Genomic DNA, 19743 nt, shown 5'->3' on the forward strand with positions numbered 1-19743 from the left:
GGGAAACCGTTTAAGCCCATCGTTCCCATAGTTTCGTCTAAGTACCGCCTGACGATGGTACGAAGCTATATGACACGATGCCAATCGCTCCGTATGGTCGTGTCATGGTTTCGTGACTTGGTGCCATCGTCTCATCTGTTCGTGCCATCGTCCCATCTTTTCATGTCGTTGTCGGGCGACACTATACGATGGAACGATGCTTCGATGATGGTCTTATCTGGCTTCCGTACCTTTGCGCAAACATCCACCGTAGCCACTTGAAAATCGAATATGGCGGCCGTCTGACGCTCATGTCTGCCATGCATATCTGGAGCTTACACCACATTCCCAACAACTCTGTCTATTAACTGTTCCACTGTTGCTGTTAGAGTCGATCATAAATACATAGTCTATATATGTTTGCAGCTCAGAATACCATGTATGAGTCAGCCACTGTTGTCAGTTACAAATAATTAATGATTGAAATTCACAGTGATCGATCTTGTTGTTTGCTTGTCATGTATTAACAACAGACTACTGTTCACTGCTATGTAGGCAAATACCCATGCGCGTATATATTCACAAGCGCGTCCACATTCCACAGCAACACTGAGACATGCAAGAAAATTCCTTTCCGGTGATATCACCATTAAAAGAACTAAATTCTGGCTGATTGAATTACACGTGCAGGCCGAGGTGTGTCTAGGTTTATTTCAGTTTCTTGTTAGATTTGTGTTTTAAACTCGTAGATCGAACCTCTTGGTGAAATACGAGGTTAGAAAGTACCAAGGAATGTCGCAACTGGTAGTTCAGATAAGATCCTCGATCACGCATGCGTCTTGCATGGCGTGAGGAGGAGGACATTTTTCTGTGAGCATAAAATACGCATAAAATAATGTACATCCAACGCCTTCCTCAAGCAGCTTTTCCCATTTTTATGACCACGCTCAGGTTATGGATGTAGGATACCCTGGTTAAAAACACGCGACATTATATATATACTGGTCAAATTAAGAGCCATACAATCGCAGAATGTCGTCGTTTTCATTCACCTGATTGGTGTTTTACGCCGTACTCAAGAATATTTCACTTATACGACGGCGGCCAGCATTATGGTGGGTGGAATCCGGGCACAGCCCGGGGGAAACCCACGACCATCCGCAGGTTGCTGGCAGACCTTCCCACTTAAGGCCGGAGAGGAAGCCAGTATGAGCTGGACTTCACAGCGACCGCATTGGTGAGAGGCTTCTGGGTCATTACGCTGCACTAGCGCGCTAACCGACTGAGCCACGGAGGCCCCCGTTTTCATTCAAGTATAGTATTTTAATTACCAACTGTGTACCTGGCTATTGATATAACATGCATGGTTTTGACCACCCTCATGCGGGTATTCGTGGTCACACCTTGCAGTCCACTAATATAGCTCTTTCAGCGCCATGGGTAAGAACAGGGTAATTTGTATTAACATGCAGTGAATGCAATTTGCATTAACAGCGCAATTAGTAACAACAGGGCAGATAATTCCCGTCAATAAAACATGCAGATGTCATGCAGGTACTTTCTACAGTATTTATTCCACAACTATAAAGGAAAATGTGCAAGCAAAAGCATTCCTTCCTATATAGTTATACCAGTGTGTAGTGCCCGTTGAAACTGATTCATATCTGTCACTGCCAAGCGGTGTAAATTGAACACCTCCACTTCCTGTAGTATATGTGACGTCAGAACTCCTTAATTCCCAAGACGCAATGTTTTGAACACTCGCTATACTGCTCTTCCTTGGGTCCTCAATAATATACATCAGGTATATGTATCGATATGGAGTTAATCGGATGAAAAGTTGTGCAGAAAGGATATACATATCGAAGGATATACATACATACATTCACACGTCCACACACTCATACATACCTATAAAGATTTCTTTCTTTATAATTAGAACAGTAGCAAAAACGCAAAGTGAAAAAAAAAAAAAAACATTTTCTTTACTGTTCTCAATAAACTTTTTCAAGTTCAAACATGACTTCATATGACGTTATAATGATTTGAACTTGGCCATATTAAATATACTGCAGATGTTTTACCCGTTCTCAAAAATATTTCACTTATACGACGGAGGCTAGTATTGTGGTGAAAGGAAATCGGGCGGAGCAAAATTAAGGGAAACTCCCTACCATCCGTAGGTTGCTGATAGACATTCCCACGCACGGCCGGAGAGGAAGCCAGCATGAGCTGGATTTGAACTCATAGCGGCCGCGCTGGCATACTAACCACCTCGGGCACGGAGACCCCGGTATCATAGTATGAGGAACAGAAATGTCCGAATAAAGGAGATTCGATAATATATTGCTTTTTGTTTGCACACAGGAATTGTATAGGCCTACATAAATAGATAAATGGATCAAAAGCCGAGCTGCACTGCATTGATGCAGATGTCATGTAAACAGCTTTGCAGTTCTTATAACATTACAAAAGCCTTTTTCGAAAACTTTCGGGATTTGAACCTTATACAGATCATATTTAAATTACTTTTTGATTTTTGATATACCTCGATTTCTCCTGCGGCATTTAGAAATCATGAAGCCCTCACACAGAGGTATTATATACATGTATTATAGGGAGACATATAAAATCAACAATCTCTTGGGAAATTAAAGGTAAAATCAAAACGGTGTGAACGTAAAATAACGGAGAATTAATGTTGATAACATTATGGTTGTTTTTGGCAACTTTCAGTGGCATCGTTGATTTTAATCAATGATATAATTCACACTGTAATGCAGTTTGTTTTAATTATCCTCTCAAGCTCGTAATTCATTTCTTTCCCTGTACTTCACAATAATGCTTTATGTCCTTCACGGGCATGAAATACTTTAGACTTTCAACACTTTGTGGCTTGGTTCTGTTATATACATGCGGGAAAAATCATCTGTTGTTTACTGGCGTCACAGCATTTGCAATACACGTTATTCAGTGTCTTAGGGTTAGCAGTGATAAATATATATGGTGTCTAGAGTATATTATATTAAACCATCTAATATATTAGCACTATATTCTAGGGCCATTATCTTAAATTGTTTAGTCAATTACCTGTCTCAACAATGTTGTAATTCGTATACTTAAAAATTAATTTCGAAGTTTCAGTTCGAATTTTCTCCGCTATGTCCGGCCTGTTGTTAAAATTATAAACATAAAACAAATATAGACATATCTATTACACATTTGATAATGATATTCCATATCCATAAGGATATAATTTGAGCAGATATTTGTTGTAGAATTGTGCTGCAAATATATATGACGGCATAAAACTCAAATAAAATAAAAAATACATAAATAACAAATATATATGCACCTTAAATCGAGCAATACGAAACATATGGCATATAAACTCTTTGTTTTATTATTATCTACTCACCAAAGGATGCAAAGATCTGTTACGGATATTTTCTGTCCCTTATAACCCTTAACTCTCGTGGATTCGAATCCATCTACCGTGACGTCTGGGATATGCGCGGTTTCTTCTACATTTACACCGCCCCTGGCAGCCATCGTGTAAGCCGTGCGATAGGTACACAAGTACTCCTGGCTGAAACTTACACTCCTTACAGCGCATACCTCGCTCTCTACATTTCGCTTCACAACACCAGTGGTTACTATTTTACTAGTGGTGTCAGTGATGTAAAGCGAAAGGTAGAGAGCGATGAAAGCGCTGTAAGGAGTATGGCTGAAACTGGCAACAGACGCAGATAAAACTTACATGAATTCCAGCCTGCAACTTCATTGGTCCTGGTATCACATATTGTGTGCTATGGGCTCTACGTTGTGCTTTTCAGTTTTAGGCATACAACGCTAGGGAGTAATTAGGTGTGCGTACACATACTGTGTCTTCTTGTGGTACGGCGGGTCCACCCGGTCACATCATACTGACACCGGGTCAACCAGTCATGTTTCCTTGATCTAACCATTCAATGCCGAGCGCCAAGCGATGCAACAACAAGTACAATTTTTAAAGTGTTAGACATGACCCGACCCGGGCTTGATCCGACATCTCCGGACTTCGAGACGGACGTTCTAATCACTAGGCCACCGAAGCGATCATGGAGAAGGCACTGAAAGCAGTATATACCTTATGGGTTAACGTGTCCATGATATAACACTCACCACCGCTTTGCATATATTTAAATGTACGTCATATATTGTTATAGATCAACTTGATGATTCTCATTAGCTTACTTTCTCATTAGATTCTCATTAGTGATTTTCTCATGAATGTTTATTTTTTTGACATTTAACGTCACTTTCTATGCTATTTCTGTATACCTGTCGACCAGTTCTTATATGCCTATCCCATCTTAATGAACGCCACAGGGAAATGAATCAACACTGAAAATTTTTAAAATCGTAAGTTATGACAAGACTCGGAATTGAACAAGAGTCTCCCGCTTCCTACTCAGAAACCACAGTGTGCTCTTAAGCAAACGCAGACAGGTAAATAAACCCAATCGGCTATCATACGAGACTACCATAGGAACACCTGGGATATTATTTTCTTCTTCAAGGCTAACCGTCTCCTTAGATTTTTTCTTACATGTCCGATCACATCTGTCTGATCTACCTGGTAATTTTAAGACGTAAACCACTCACCAAAGTACCTTCTGTGTAATAAAGAAACCAATATATTTCTTACATCATGATGGATTTTTTCTTCCTACTTTTCCACTGGTTCGTGAGTGAATGTCTCTCTATTGTGGTTTTGTGGTCGGGACAATATACTTTGCAGTCTGACCAGAGAAGAATTTCCTGTTATATAAATAAGTGGTGCGATTAGACCACACCTGTTCTTCAAGCTGTCCTTCAAACCACAGCGTCGTCGTCATATGACTGAAAAATTGTTGAGCAAGACCTTAAACCCCAAGCACTCACTCACTCACTCAAATCACAGCTAACAGCCCCTATCACCATGCACATCCCCCCTCCCCCCTCCACTCTCCCTACCATTCCACATCTGTCTGTCTGGAGTATGCTTCGTGTTGTCTTTACCCATCCATTAAGGTCGTCTGGGTTAAAATCAAATGCTACACATCCGCGCAGACACAATTGACTACATAACATTCACATATCCAGAACAGTTAGACCAGACACGACAGCTAGTCAAAACAGGCCCATAAACCCGCATGTTCCTCTATAATGTACACAGGGACATGACTCAAATTGTGTAATAGCTACATGCACCTTCATCGTGTTACTGATCTTTTCAAATTTGCTTCCATCTGTCTTGGCTCCAAGTCGTTATACACTTCGCCTGACTAAAGGCCGTGACGATGGGAATTCTCGAGTCTAAGCATGTGCTTAGTGAGTAACCAATGAGCCCCGAACTTAGTTAGTAGTATTTTCATGAAGACCAAAAGCCTGCAAAATTCGGGCTTTTTTGGTACTTTACCGATTAGTGTCCATTCAGATGTTTGTCACGCACAGAAGTTTCACTTGTGCCATCATGTGCCTTCAACACTTAGGACATGAAACATGGTGTCTTTGACATGGCGTATCTGTGATGCAGCAAAATATATATGTACATGAACACTGATATGGCTAGGTGTACATGCAAGGGACACCATTGTTTGCATAAGCCAATCATCGACATGATATATCATCAGGACATGTCGCATTGACTTGTGTACTGAAATTCAACAAGACAATTTGTTTAGTTGATTCGTGTTTTACACCGTACTTGAATATTTCCTTTCAACGACGGAAGCCAGCATTATATAGTAGGAAGAAAGCGGGCTCGAGGAAACCCACGATCATACGCAGACAGAAGACAGTTTAGTGAGGTAGCACTATTAAAATGGAGTAATCGGAAAAGTACTCGAACAGATGTACGATCCTGACAGCAATCTATATTTAACTTTGAATGATACTAAAAATGACAATATAACCTGTCTGTAATAGAAAGATTATACAGAGCTGTAACACAACCGATTGTTATAACAGTGAAACTTCCTCTTATAGCATAGTTAATTCCTAACGACATGAAATCCAACCAGATACGTACACGGCTATTATTTTATTTCGTTTGCGAAGTCGAACGGTCATCAATACAGAGATCGATACTAAAATTAAGCATATGTATGAATGTATGCTTGGGGTTTTACATCGTACTTATCAATTTTTCAATCATAGACACTAGACGTGACACCCCACGCAGTCACATTATACCAGTCCTATTTCCTTGCTTTAACCTCTAGTGCCATTTTAAAAGTCTTTGGTATGATCCGGCTAGGGTTTCATCGCAGGTCTTCCGACTTCGATTTTTTAAAATTTATTTGACTTGCTTTTTTACGTCGTAGTCAAGAATATTTTACTTATACAATGGCGGCCCTAGGCTGGCGACTAGGTTAAGTAGACGCTCGAACCACTAGGCCACCGAAGCGGTCTAAAACAAGCCTGTATTACAGGCTTATTGATCCATCTCGGGCATGAACTTGATAAAACCACAGATGAAGAAATCTGTGACCCAAGAGTGCAATGGTGTACAATGGCTAAACATGGCGAATACTCCTCTCTCTGCGAAATACCCTTCTGGTTTCAGATTGGTAGACTGTAAGCCTACGGCCTTTGCATAACTAGAGTAAGCGAATACGTGACCGTGTGGTTATCTGACAGCTGTGCATCTCATACATTGTTTTATTTACTGCAAGACTGCTGACATAAGTGTCAATTTCATTGACGTTAAATGGATCATCACATTACACCTCCAACAGTCAATGCTGTTGTATAATTGTTATCAGATGATCTACATTATCGTGGGTTTCACATTACCACACAATGCTCTAACTGCTAGAGCGCACTTCCCGTAAGCAGGAGTACCGGGTTCATCCGTGAGTTGATCAGCCTAACAAACCTGTGAAAATGACAATAAAGTTATGAAATTTTTAATAAAACTGTAAATTTGAGAAATCTTGCTTCATGGAGTTCCTCGATTGACGCTCAGGGTAGGCTAATATACAATAGTCGGTTCTTGGCTATAGAGCCTATGATACGTCATGTCGGCGTGGGGGTGTCGCACATTTGCGTTTCAGTGAGACAGCACTCGCCATGCATATACCAAAATTAGGTCCGACCGACATGCTACAATAAGATGCATGTTGAACCCAAGTCAGAACTCACAAAACATGCTGGGGCCTTTTCCACGAAGCCATTTCTGACTAAAGCCAAAATCTGACACCTCAGTGCTTAGTTTTTGGTGGTAGAGGTTGAAATTTGAACATATTTGTCTTAGAATAATGTTGATGAGGTGGACAAAATTTTAATTGCCAAAGCCGAAAAATGAGTTTTAAGATAGCATGTCAAATTTTGACGTAAGTCAGAAATGGCTTTGAGGAATCGGCTAACACATGGAATGATATTTGAATGTAAACAGCCACATATTACGTGCATTATTATATAGCCATGCTCACACTTGTATACTGTAACAATGCTTGTCATCTATTTATGTCCACTCAATGACTATTACAAAGAAACGAGCAATCTTCTCTGAAGGAACAATAAATGAAAACATAATTATTGCAAATATAGTGTTCTGTTTTTTTTTAATGACGGCAACATCCCATGTATGCATAAAAACACACAAATGTTTTCAGGGGTATACTGTGTGTTTCTGTATACAACTCAACGTATATGTTACCTGTATGCAACTTAACGTATATGTTACGTCTAGCTTTATAATGACAATATTACGGGAAATTAACACTCCCTGGCTGCAAGCAGACACGCCACTTCATAGTTCACCAGACAGAGCGTGTTTGACGGACTTGGCAGGATTGTCGGGGAATGTGTTTCCTGTTAAAACCAGCCGGTATAAAGCCTACATTTGTTACATAACAGCCAGGTGTTACTGAGGACAACACCCAGTCTTTTAGTACAGTATTACATCAGATGTGCATAATCGCAGATATCACTAACTTGTAAGCAGATGCTGACACATGTCATCTATGGATTATAAATGCGTTAGTATATTACACATTAATAATTCACTGTATATAGATAAAATTTAAATGTAACAGATGGGGTGGTATTTTCTTCATTCCGTTCTTCCTCTTTCGCTTTCTTGTTTGATGTTTAAGCCGTCCTCGAGAATAGTACATGATGTCATCCAGATTTACGTGAGGAAATAAAAACAGGTACATAGGGGCCCCTGAGAACCACTGCAGCTTATGCATGTACCACCAGAAGTCCATTACCTACAAGGTACTTCCCTATTGCTAGTTTACGTTAAACTTTTCTTCCATCTCTAACACATGTGTTTTTCTTTCTCCCTACTGTGCACCTAACGTTTGAGAAACGGCTGATATATAGTGGGATCCAAACGCGGTTGTGTTAGACTTTAAAAAGTTATGACAACGGATAGTTTTTTTTTAAAGAACAACGATATCTTTGATAGTAATTGTTTTAGAATTGCTTTGAAAAATAAAAACAAAAAAGTCAATGGGTTTATAACTGCATACCAACAATGCTTATCGAAATCGTAGTTTTTAAATACGGAGGCTCGATTTCAAGATGTGGCCAGTTCTTGTAGCAGCCGTTATACCCAAGAGGTTGGCATGTTTCTATACCAGATTTCCCGGGCTTCCACAGATGACGTCACATGTGTACTGTGCCGTGCACACTAGCTATAGGGAAGTTGCATACCTCTAGGTAATGGACTTCTGGTACCACTTAACGACCAGCCTGTTGACTTAAAGCAGCATCTGTACTAAATAAGAAAAGATATTGCATAACACTTCTCTATATCACGGGGACCTCCGTGGCTCAGCTGGTTAGCGCGCTACCGCAGCGTGATGACCCTGGAGTCTCTCACCAATGCGGTCGCTGTGAGCTCAAGTCCATCTCATGCTGGTCTCCACCCATAATGCTGGCCGCCGTCGTATAAGTGAAATATTCTTGAGTACGGCGTACAACACCAATCAAATAAATAAATACTCGATATCACGGGGTTGTTTTGTACTCCCTATATTTACTCCCGAAATGAAAACTTCCCTGGGGGGCTAGAGCAAGGAAACAGAATGGACTGACCCCGCGTCAGTATAATGCTATATATATATATATACATACATATATAGATACATACATACAAAATAAAAATAGACAACATATATGCCACTCACCTCCGGTACTAAAGAGGGAGTATATGCACCGTGCAGGACACCTTATGGTCACGTAAGTAGGGTAGCCCAACAATGATATATAATATAATAATTTAGGCAAATATGTCCTGGATTATTATTATTATTATTATCGACCGATAGACTGTGCAATCACCTACAGAAAGCATGGCTGGTTCTGTTGTGCTCATTTGTGGAATCTGGACGTAATTTCAACAAGAAGTAAAAGACGTAAGTCTTGTGTCGGATTACCAACTGACAAATAATGTGTAAAATATATATCAGCAGCGAGAGTTTGTGAAACGGCCGTGTGGCGAAATTTTAGCTGAAGTGTTTGAGTTGCTACCGAAGATGAAAGTGTGAAGCGGGGCTTTCTTAATAGTCCACTAAGTGCATACTTCTTTGTACCACGTCTGGGCGACATGAATGGGATCGTTACTGCTGTTCCAAGATTGTGTCATCAGCAGGCGTGTCAAATGTTGACCAATCAGGCACTTCGTGGACAAATAAATATGAATGAAATCTCTTAAACTGCTTGTCATTGTACCTTTAACACCCACACCTGCGATGTGCCTACCCTGGTATAAACCTAATAAACCCTTGACTGAGACGAACAGACACAGCACCTTTTTGTACGCGTGTTGACAATGGTTCGGCTGTATATAGTAGGTGTTGCTAAAATATGATTTATATAACAGAGTATACTGTCATAAAGCCGTACTAGCTGACTGGGCATCAAGTATACAGTATTATTGTCCTGTGTAACTCTGTACAAGTGCCCACCACACTCCTAGTGTTGAATCTACTGACCTCAAAACACTCCCGTAACTCCCTTTTTATTATTTACCTAGCAACACTACCTCTCCGGCGCGTGGCACCTTGGAGACACGCCCTCGGTAGATATGGGACTGATCTCAATTGCGCACCCACATGCAGTCCAGGTGTCCTTGGTTGACCACAGGAAAATTAATAGGTCTACCGTGTGCTCGTGTTGTAATGACCATTTTCTGTTCTTGACAGCTGTTTGTGTAAGGATCTAGGATTTCATCAGACATATGAATAGTTCTGGTATCCACAATTTAAAGACCATGCCATATGTATACATGCTAACAGCATGGTCTGGTGCCTGAACTAGTGGCCTATATACGGAATACATGCATGGCTCTACACATAGAGAGAAATTGCGTTCGCATTGTGAAAAGATTTAACTTTAAAAATGATGCTATATATAATTATTCCACTGATATTTGATGATGGGAGCCTGTTTTAGGGGTGATCATTAAATGGGTGTATAATCTTAGCAATATGAACCAAATTAAAGCACAAGAAAAAGACGCCGATGTACTCGTTTCCATATGTATGTGCGCCACACGGAAAGACCACGTATCATTCTTGCCGTTTTTGCAGACCCATGTATGTAACGTATTCACAATTGGTCCCAACAGACATGATTGGTTGATTTACACTTCTTTATTTAATTGATTTGTGTTATCATTAATTTGATGTTTCGTAAATTCAAGACTTCTTCACTTATACGATATCAGCAAGTTTTATGCATGGGTGCCTGGAGAAAAATACAAACCTTTGAACAGTTACAGGAAAACTTTTCCACAGGTGACATCGTCAAGTGGTGAAACGTAAATGCATGCATGGTTTCGAGAGAACGTCATGCAAGGTGAGGATAACATAGTGGTCCTCATATTGCCACCAATTAAGATCTCGAGAACGATTCGTGTTACAGTGATTTACTAGTATTTTTCTTGATGGTTGTTTATAATTAATTCGACCTAATACGATAGCTAATTTATTAGATTGAAGAAATCACGTAAAACGTGAATGTCATCAAATCCGGGGCCTCCGTGGCTCAGTTGGTTAGCGCGCTAGCGCAGCGTAATGACCCAGGAGTCTCTCACGAATGCGGTCGCTGTGAGTTCAAGTCCAGCTCATGCTGGCTACCTCTCCGGCAGTATGTGGGAAGGTCTGACAGCAACCTGCGGACGGTCGTGGGTTTCCCCGAGGCTCTGCCCGGTTTCCACCCACCATAATGCTGGCCGCCGTCGTATAAGTGAAATATTCTTGAGTACGGCGTAAAAAAAAACACCAATCAACCAATCATGTCATCAAATCCACTAAATTTGATAATCCACCAGTCGTAAAACCGGCACTGAACCAGCAAGAACTGCCGTGATTTGAATACGCGAACTCGGTGTTGGTTTGTGGAAAAAATGACAAGTCTTTTATATAAAATAATATATTTAAATAAACTAGTTTACGCATTTATTTGTCCCTGAGTACAGCGTAAAACAGCAATGAAATAAATACACATTTATTTAATTGGTCTAATCGGTGGAATTTATTCATGTTATTGATTGCTGTTTAAAATGCAAATTAGTAGACACACACACACACACACACACACACACATATATATATATATATATATATATATATATATATATATATATATATATATATATATATATATATATGCTACAGCATACCGATACCGTTAACATGTGGGCCTACTGTTCAGTTCAGTTCAGACGTACATTAAGTTCACTCTGACAAGGGTCATAAATGTCACGTCTCTTCATTGCACAAGTTACCTGGAATAGCGCGGTGTATATCCATCATTTTATTAAGACCTAAATATCACGCCCTAAAATATGTCACTGGCTTACAGGTGTGGCGCATTTTTTACATACCACAAAAGTTTTTATAAAAATGTGTCCCCCAGACTTCCGCTTTTCTAGTGTAATCCTTGTCCAGTTCTCAGTTATTCTAATAACATATGCCGATTATGCTTGGGGGTGGTGGTGGGCTGGGGCATTAACTACAATCATTCAATATAATAATAATATATCTATATACACAATTAGAACACTGAGGTAAGTTTAATACAGGAATTGAAACCAAACTGTCAAAATAAAAGGTTTATAAAGTTATAATTTTTCCACTGGATTTATTCTTCATTGTGAAACTTTCTTCTTTCACGCCGTGTCGGTGATAATGTATAGTTTTCACAACATGTTCACTGAACCTATTAAAGGTTTTCGGATTGTCATTGAAATGAACATAATTAGTGACGCATTGCATCAAACATAGATTTTACCAATCTGTAGTATATATTAAGGTCTGCTCAATTATGTCTGACTTAATAATATAGAGTTAAGAGAGTGTCAACCAATTTATAGTATGGCCAACAATTAATTTCACTTAACGTTTAGCAGAGTATAGGCATACACTGTGCTTGTGTATTTCAGTCAGTAAGGGGAGTATAAAAGGTTCGTTAAATGGCAGTCTATACGAATTTCGTGTTTTGAACCAGTTTTACAAATTCAACGTTTAAACGCCAACAGATTTCGTTGGTTACTGAACACAAAGCTCCCACCTGATACCAGTGTGTAAAGAGCTTTTTATGAATGGAATCGGCAAGCCCGTTTATGTACACAAACGATTAAGTTTAATCAATGAAGTGTAGCTTGAGCGTCCGAAAGAAAACTAGGTCAACCCGTCTGTCAGTCAGAGCGCTCAGCCGCATTGATTATGTTGATTTCCACCAATGGGCTTGTTTTTGACGTCACTAAGGGACCTCCCATTCCCCTGGTCTGTGATGTCTTTGTCGGCGGAACACAGCAAATGTAAGTAGCATGGGACCATGTCCGATGGAATTTGCTGTGCTTGTTTTAGCGATACTGGGAGCTGTGTGGACAAGACTGGACCAGGATATGTTTCTTTCTCCACTGTCTTTTGCACACAGTCAGGTAAAGATCATCCACGCTTAACAACACTGCGTTATATTGAGATGCGGATCGGGGATAGCCTCTCTCTCGGAGGCAGACAAGGCGAACAGCTGAAATATTATCAGCGTGTGGCTGGCTGGGCGGCCTTGCTGCTTGTCTGCACGGTCAATCTAACGGTGGACACTCCGTCGAACAGGCCAGGCCGTTAGCAGCAAGAATAACGGTAAATCCGAGGAGGTGGTTAACATCCTTGGGTCGTGTGCTTCGGATAGAGGGACTGAGTTCATACAACGCATCATTGGACACACGTACCGGCTTTCTCCAGAGGTCGGCCGATATCTTAAGAGATCGTTAACGTCGGACCGGCCGCTACGGGGCTATCTCTATTGACAGTCCGGGATTTGTGTTCTATAGGGTAACAATTTGACAGCATACTATGTATAGGCCTACTGACCGTATATCATGTGTGTCCAGTAGACGACATTGAACGCATGTGTCATTTTGCATTAGCCTCCGTGGTACGGTACGTGTCACTGCAAGACGGACACAATATTCCGTATTCCTGTAGTATAAATTTAACCGTTTGCTTAACGCAGTATGCGACCTATTTAGTTCGCATCGCTATAATTTTCATTTTATCTTTTAGAGTTGTATGCAGGCTTCTGTCCGTGGGAAACACAATGCGCTACATATGTTCTCTGTTATATTTCTTTTCAGATGTTGACCTCGGGCCAGTGGCCCGTTAACTCGGTGTCTGAGTAGGTGCTTCAGCGGGAATACACTCTGCCTGACAGGTGCCGGCAAAAATTACAGCTTTCGTGCACCGGACTATACGCCGTGGATCTTTACCTTTGGATTTATTATTACCGTTTCATCCTATCTCAAGCGGGTAATAAAACTGGATAACCATGGCAATTAGTATGATTCAAGGGAAGCGATTTTACTGCCGGGAGTGGTGTTTTAGTAAAATAAATCATTGTTTGGAGAACCGACCGACGGCGAAGACATGCGGAGCGCTGATCATGGGCGGGCCTGGGTGTGGGAAGACGGCGGTGTGCTGCGAGCTCGTCTGGCCTACGGCCGCTCAGGGTAAGCAAGCAAATTTGAACAGAAAACTGCTGGCTTATCACTTTTGTCAGGCACACGACGTGGAGACATTGTCTATAGCTAACTTCATCAATCATCTAGTCAAACAGCTGTTGGCATCGCAAATGATAATTGGCTTTCGGGAAAAACTTCAAGATCCCGCTCTCCAGCGGCTTCTCGAACCGAACGAATGCGAACGGTTTCCCGATGATGCTTTCAAAAAATGTGTGATTTTACCGTTAAATGCGATAGACCCCCCACCGCAGCCATTTTACATTTTGATAGATTCTATTGACGAGTCATTTTACCATGCGGCAAACACGGATGGTATCGTCGGAAGTCGCACTATTGCGGAATTATTAGCTAATCATCACCACTTGATACCATCCTGGTTATTACTAATTTGCTCTTCGCGCAAACAAAGCAAGTCTGTCACGAGAATGTTTACTGGCTTTCGGAAAATAAGTTTAGACGATTTGAGAAAGTCGCATGTGGTGCGCGACGTCCAGCAGTATATTTTGTGTCGCTTGGACCAGGAAGACGAGTTGAGACAACACTTAAGTAGGGAGACGGCAGAAATGCTAAATCAGCTGCACATCAAAAGTAATGGCTGTTTCTTGTATCTCGAGCGAGTTCTCGACGGCGTAGCAGAACATTTCATCATGTTACGGGAGATACGCGAGATCCCAGGCACGCTAAATGGCCTTTACTTATGGCTGTGTCAGCGACTCTTCGTGCGTAAACAGTTCGCCAAAATCCAGCCAATTCTAAACGTAATTCTAGCTGCCAGGCGGCCCCTGACTGTGGAAGAGATATACAACAGTACCAGAACCAGAAACAGTTTGCTATCCCGGGATGACTTTGATCGCCGACTGCAAATGTTGTCAAAAGTTCTCACCGACGGCAAAAATAACAGCCGAATTCTCTTCCATCATAGTTTTGCTGAGTGGTTGCTGGACGTGAAACATTGCACTCAGAAATATTTGTGTAATGCAGCCGACGGTCATGGCATGTTGGCCATGAAAGCCACTTTATCAGCAGAAAAACTGAGCCCAGTGCAAGTTCATGACTTGGCCCTGCATCTGGTAAGATCAAACCTGCCTGCACCCATACAACACCAACATCTGGTACAGTGGTTACTGCTGTCTGGGGCCAGCATAGAGGATAGCTTTAGTGTAGGGGTGCCCCAAGACCAGAAAGTGGTCAAACTCTTGCTTGATGCTGGCGCCAAAATGCCATCAGAGGAAACGAGTGCCAACAGTATTAAAAGTATTGTGGATCTTCCGTCGGCTGAAGATCCGGTCAAAAGTCTACAGGATTCCGTGGCATCTATTGAAGAGCAGGACACCAATGGCAGAACTGTGCTACTTAATGCTGCCCACCAAGGAAACCTGGACTTGTTCAAAGCTGCCTTGGAGAAAAAAGGTAATGTGGAAGCCATTGACAAAACAGGACAGACTGCGATTAACCTTGCAGCTCGACAAGGTCACACGGCCATTGTGGCCTGTCTTCTCAAGGCAGATGCCTTTGTTGACCATACTGACAATGATGGCTGGACAGCACTTCGGTCATCAGCCTGGGGTGGTCATACGGATGTGGTCAGCTTACTTCTTGAGGGTGGTTCAGAAGTGGACCATGCTGATAGCGATCAGCGGACAGCTCTTCGGGCTGCGGCATGGGGTGGGCATGACGATATCGTCTTGAAACTTTTAGAACACGGTGCCAACGTGAACAAAGTGGATAATGAAGGGAGGACGGCTTTAATCGCCGCAGCGTACATGGGCCACACTGAGATCGTGGAACACCTTCTCGACCATGGGGCGGACATTAACCACGAGGACTGTGATGGACGAACCGCATTGTCCGTGGCTGCGCTGTGTATACCGGCGAGCGAGGGTCATGCCAATGTGGTCAGTCTGTTACTGGAGCGTGGGGCTGAAGTGGACCATAGGGACCATGATGGCATGACGCCATTATTGGTTGCCGCTTACGAAGGTCACAGAGAAGTGTGTGAGCTGTTACTGGAGTGGGATGCTGATGTTGACCACAGCGACAACAACAACCGCACACCCCTGTTAGCAGCTGCGTCCATGGGGCACTCTGCAGTGGTCAGCCTGTTGCTGTTTTGGGGTGCTGCTATTGACACAATCGACACTGAGGGCCGCACCGTCTTGAGTATTGCAGCGGCTCAGGGCAGCCCCGATGTGGTTTCACAGCTGTTGGACCGAGGACTGGATGAGATGCACAGAGATAATGCTGGATGGACGCCTCTACACATGGCTGCCTACGAAGGCCACAAAAAGGTGAGTTCCATCTAATGCATCTTTCATAGTCATGTTTTTCGCAGGCATATATGGTCCTTTTCAAAGTCATGTGACCTTTTCACAGTCATTATATATTTTCTTTGTTGTTCATGAATATTTCATAGTCTTTCATGAACCTACTCGTATTCATAATGGACCTTTTCATACTCATACTGTACCATTTCATAGTCATATATGTACCTTTTCATAGTCATTTGGATCCTCTTCATAGACTCGTTTGGAGCTTTTCATAGTCCTGTATGGATCTTTTTAAAGTCATATATGACCTATTCATAGTCAGATTTTTACAGTCATGTATGACCTATTCATAGTCAGCTTTTCATAGTTATATATGACCTATTCAGTCATCTTTTCATAGTCATATATGACCTATTCATAGTAATCTTTTCATAGTCATATATGACTTATTCATAGTAATATTTTCATAGGCATATATGACCTATTCATAGTCAGCTTTTCATAGTTATATATGACCTATTCAGTCATCTTTTCATAGTCATATATGACCTATTCATAGTCAGCTTTTCATAGTCATATATGACCTATTCATAGTCAGCTTTTCATAGGCATATATGACCTATTCATAGTCAGCTTTTCATAGGCATATTTCAAGGTCTTACGTGTGTACCATTTCATGATAGCTATACAGACTTTTCATAGTCACATGAAAGCCATATGCATTCATATATTTACAGACTTTGCTGTTAGTAAAAGAGTTATATGAGACATGTACATGTATGTACGAGGTGACTAATGTCTGTCACCAGTTACTGTTTTAATCCATGTCAGAAGACCTCACTTATATATGGACACCTGTTATGGGCTGCCTGTTATTACATCCCAATGATATGTGTTTTCACCAGACTAATAAAGCATAACATGGAGTGCAATTTTTCTCAAGGTCTTTGTTATTGTCTTTGTGTGGCAAACAACTTGTTACAATCACTATTAGATTTCTGCATAGGTTATCCCATGTCAAGTGCATAGGTTATCTCATGTTTCTGCATAGGTTATCACATGCATTTGCCAAGCTTATACCACACTGTTACATAGGTTACTAATGTCTTATGTTTTTGCATTGTTTATCCAATGCTTTTTGCATAGGTTATTCCATTCTCAACATGATTCAAGAGATTGATGATTCAGTACCCACAGCCTTCCTCTCAGATAACATCATACTGTATTCTGTAATTAACATCAGATGTTAACGAAAATATTTACATATGTGTATATATACCATTTAGAGAGAGAGAGAGATAGAGAGAGAGAGCAAGGATGCATGTTCCGAACACACCATAACAGATAGATAGGCCTGACCATGACAGTTGATTGCAGTCTGTACCTTGGGGTTTACAGCTACATAGACAGTTACAGCTGTTGCCCTTACCACACAGCAGTGTAGACCAACTACAAATGAATCCCACATAATAAATCTGGCCTGTGGACAGCTGGAAATGTCCACACTGAGTGAACCTTAGCTAATGTTCTTCATTATAAAACCTGGCCCTGTACTTGGCTGTTGCTACGTGCAAGTATGGGGGATTTGTACTGTTTAACGATTCATAATGGCAAGAGGGTTTAATTTTTATCTCCTAGTAACCTATAAATAACATGTGTATATGTCTGAAAGATTTAAAGTAGTTATTGCAGTGAGAACATTCTAAGAACAGAGTACTGAAAAGCATGAAGCTAAAACGTTCTTTTTGGTTCAGATATTGTTCATAAATTAAGTCCGGAGTGCTATTCTGCATTTGTATACTGTAATCTTCAACCATTTCAACCTCTAAAGCACTTTCAAACAGTGGAGTTTATGTAGACAGTTATTATGAAAATGTCACTAAAATGATTTATTTGTGTCACCTAAGATGCTAGTTTCATAATCAGCAAATTGTTTCTATGTGCCCTATAGTTCTGTCAGAATGTTTCAAAATTATGGTTGCAGAGGGTGTTGAAAAGGTTGCATAATTAGTGTTCATAAAAAAAAACACTTGTAGCAATATTTTAATTTGGACAGTGGGAGGAATGAAGAAAATTGAAATGTGATTTAGCATGTACATGTACAAGCCAAATTGCACATATTTAATAGCTGGCAATATTTTATGGCCTATTTCATACTGAGCACTGGTGTTTATTGGAAGAAGTCAGTAACTCCAGAATAAGTTGTTGTTTTGTCCTTTGGTAAAGATCACATTCCAGTTTGACTCATGACTGAGTTTTCTTAATTTTTTTGTTTATTTCCCATATGATACAGACACTTTTTCTTTGCAATGAAACACATGCCTTTTCAACTTTTTTTAATGAGGTCTGTTAATGAAGTCTGTTAGTTACTTTACAAAATAATTGTGTTATGTAGATTTTATCAGAGTGATTAATAAGCCAAAGGAATGTTAATCAGCAGTTCAGCTACCTCACTATAGTCTATAGGGTAACTTTGACATATATCTAAGAGCAGATGAGTTATTATTATTGACCTACTGTAATCATCTATTAATCTTAGGATTAATTATTTCTTATTAGCTGAGTGTAATCTGGTAAATTTAGTTTCTTTGTGTTTCCAGGGTTGTAACACATCTGCCGGAAGATATTTATTTGTATATTTATGTATGTAACTTTCTTTTGGTGATCCTGCAGGAATATTTACCAATACGAGTCACATTTTGTGAAATTTTAAACATTTTTACCGTTCATTATTCATATAGGGGCCTAACCTTTTATTACCAGTTACTCTGGGATGACATGTATATGAGTAAATTGTATATATACTTAAGCTTTTGAAGCTATTTATAAATTTCACATTCATGCCAAGCTAGTAAGGTATATAAATATTTAACAGTTTGAATTAGAAATGTAACACTGAAACGCTTGCATTGACACAAGCAGGAAATGTAGAATGAGCTCATTATTGGAATGCTGGAAAGAAAGAAGGGGAAAAAAATAGACACTGTTCATGGCATGTGATCTAAGGCAGCTCTATGAAGGAGCTGGTGATAATTTATTCATTCCACAGCCTTCGTAATCCAAGTTACTCGATACATCATTTACTGTGATCAGGTGATCGCCGAGAGCAGTGCATATCCTGAGCTGTTTCGTGTTAAGTCATGTACTGTCGCTTTCTCCGGATGAGGCCATCGCACGGCTGAGGCCTCATGAATATTCATGAACCAAGCTGTTGACATGGCTGCAGCCATATCACGCGTTGCATTGTCCATTGGAACAGCAGCTAGATTATGTAGCTGCATGCATGCACAGTCCGTACATCAGTGCTAGCTGCTTCCCTGGCCCCTTCTCTGCAAGGATCATGTGTTTTCTCTGTCTTTGAAAAGCAGACAAGACCTCAGCCAGCCTGTCGTTTTCCTCGATCTGTTGAAGCACAGCCAGCGCTGTGTTTCTCTGCATCATGTGAAGCTCTCTCTCAAAGACAAGCTGTATTGATTTGGAACAGGCCAG

The 19743-nt window shown here is 40.8% G+C and overlaps 1 protein-coding gene across 1 annotated transcript in view; it reads left to right on the plus strand.

The window, feature by feature from the left end:
- Positions 1 to 13200: 13200 nt before the first annotated feature.
- Positions 13201 to 19743, plus strand: part of LOC135472603 (ankyrin repeat domain-containing protein 50-like) — a 47237-nt gene continuing 40694 nt past the window's right edge. Inside the window, exons 1-2 of the mRNA XM_064752181.1 lie at positions 13201 to 13301; positions 13604 to 16275. Coding sequence (XP_064608251.1) covers positions 13795 to 16275 — 2481 coding nt within the window. The 5' untranslated portion in view covers positions 13201 to 13301; positions 13604 to 13794. The remainder of the gene's footprint in view (positions 13302 to 13603; positions 16276 to 19743) is intronic.

The sequence above is a fragment of the Liolophura sinensis genome, chromosome 8 (genome assembly GCF_032854445.1).
Source record: "Liolophura sinensis isolate JHLJ2023 chromosome 8, CUHK_Ljap_v2, whole genome shotgun sequence".
Taxonomy (NCBI): domain Eukaryota; kingdom Metazoa; phylum Mollusca; class Polyplacophora; order Chitonida; family Chitonidae; genus Liolophura; species Liolophura sinensis.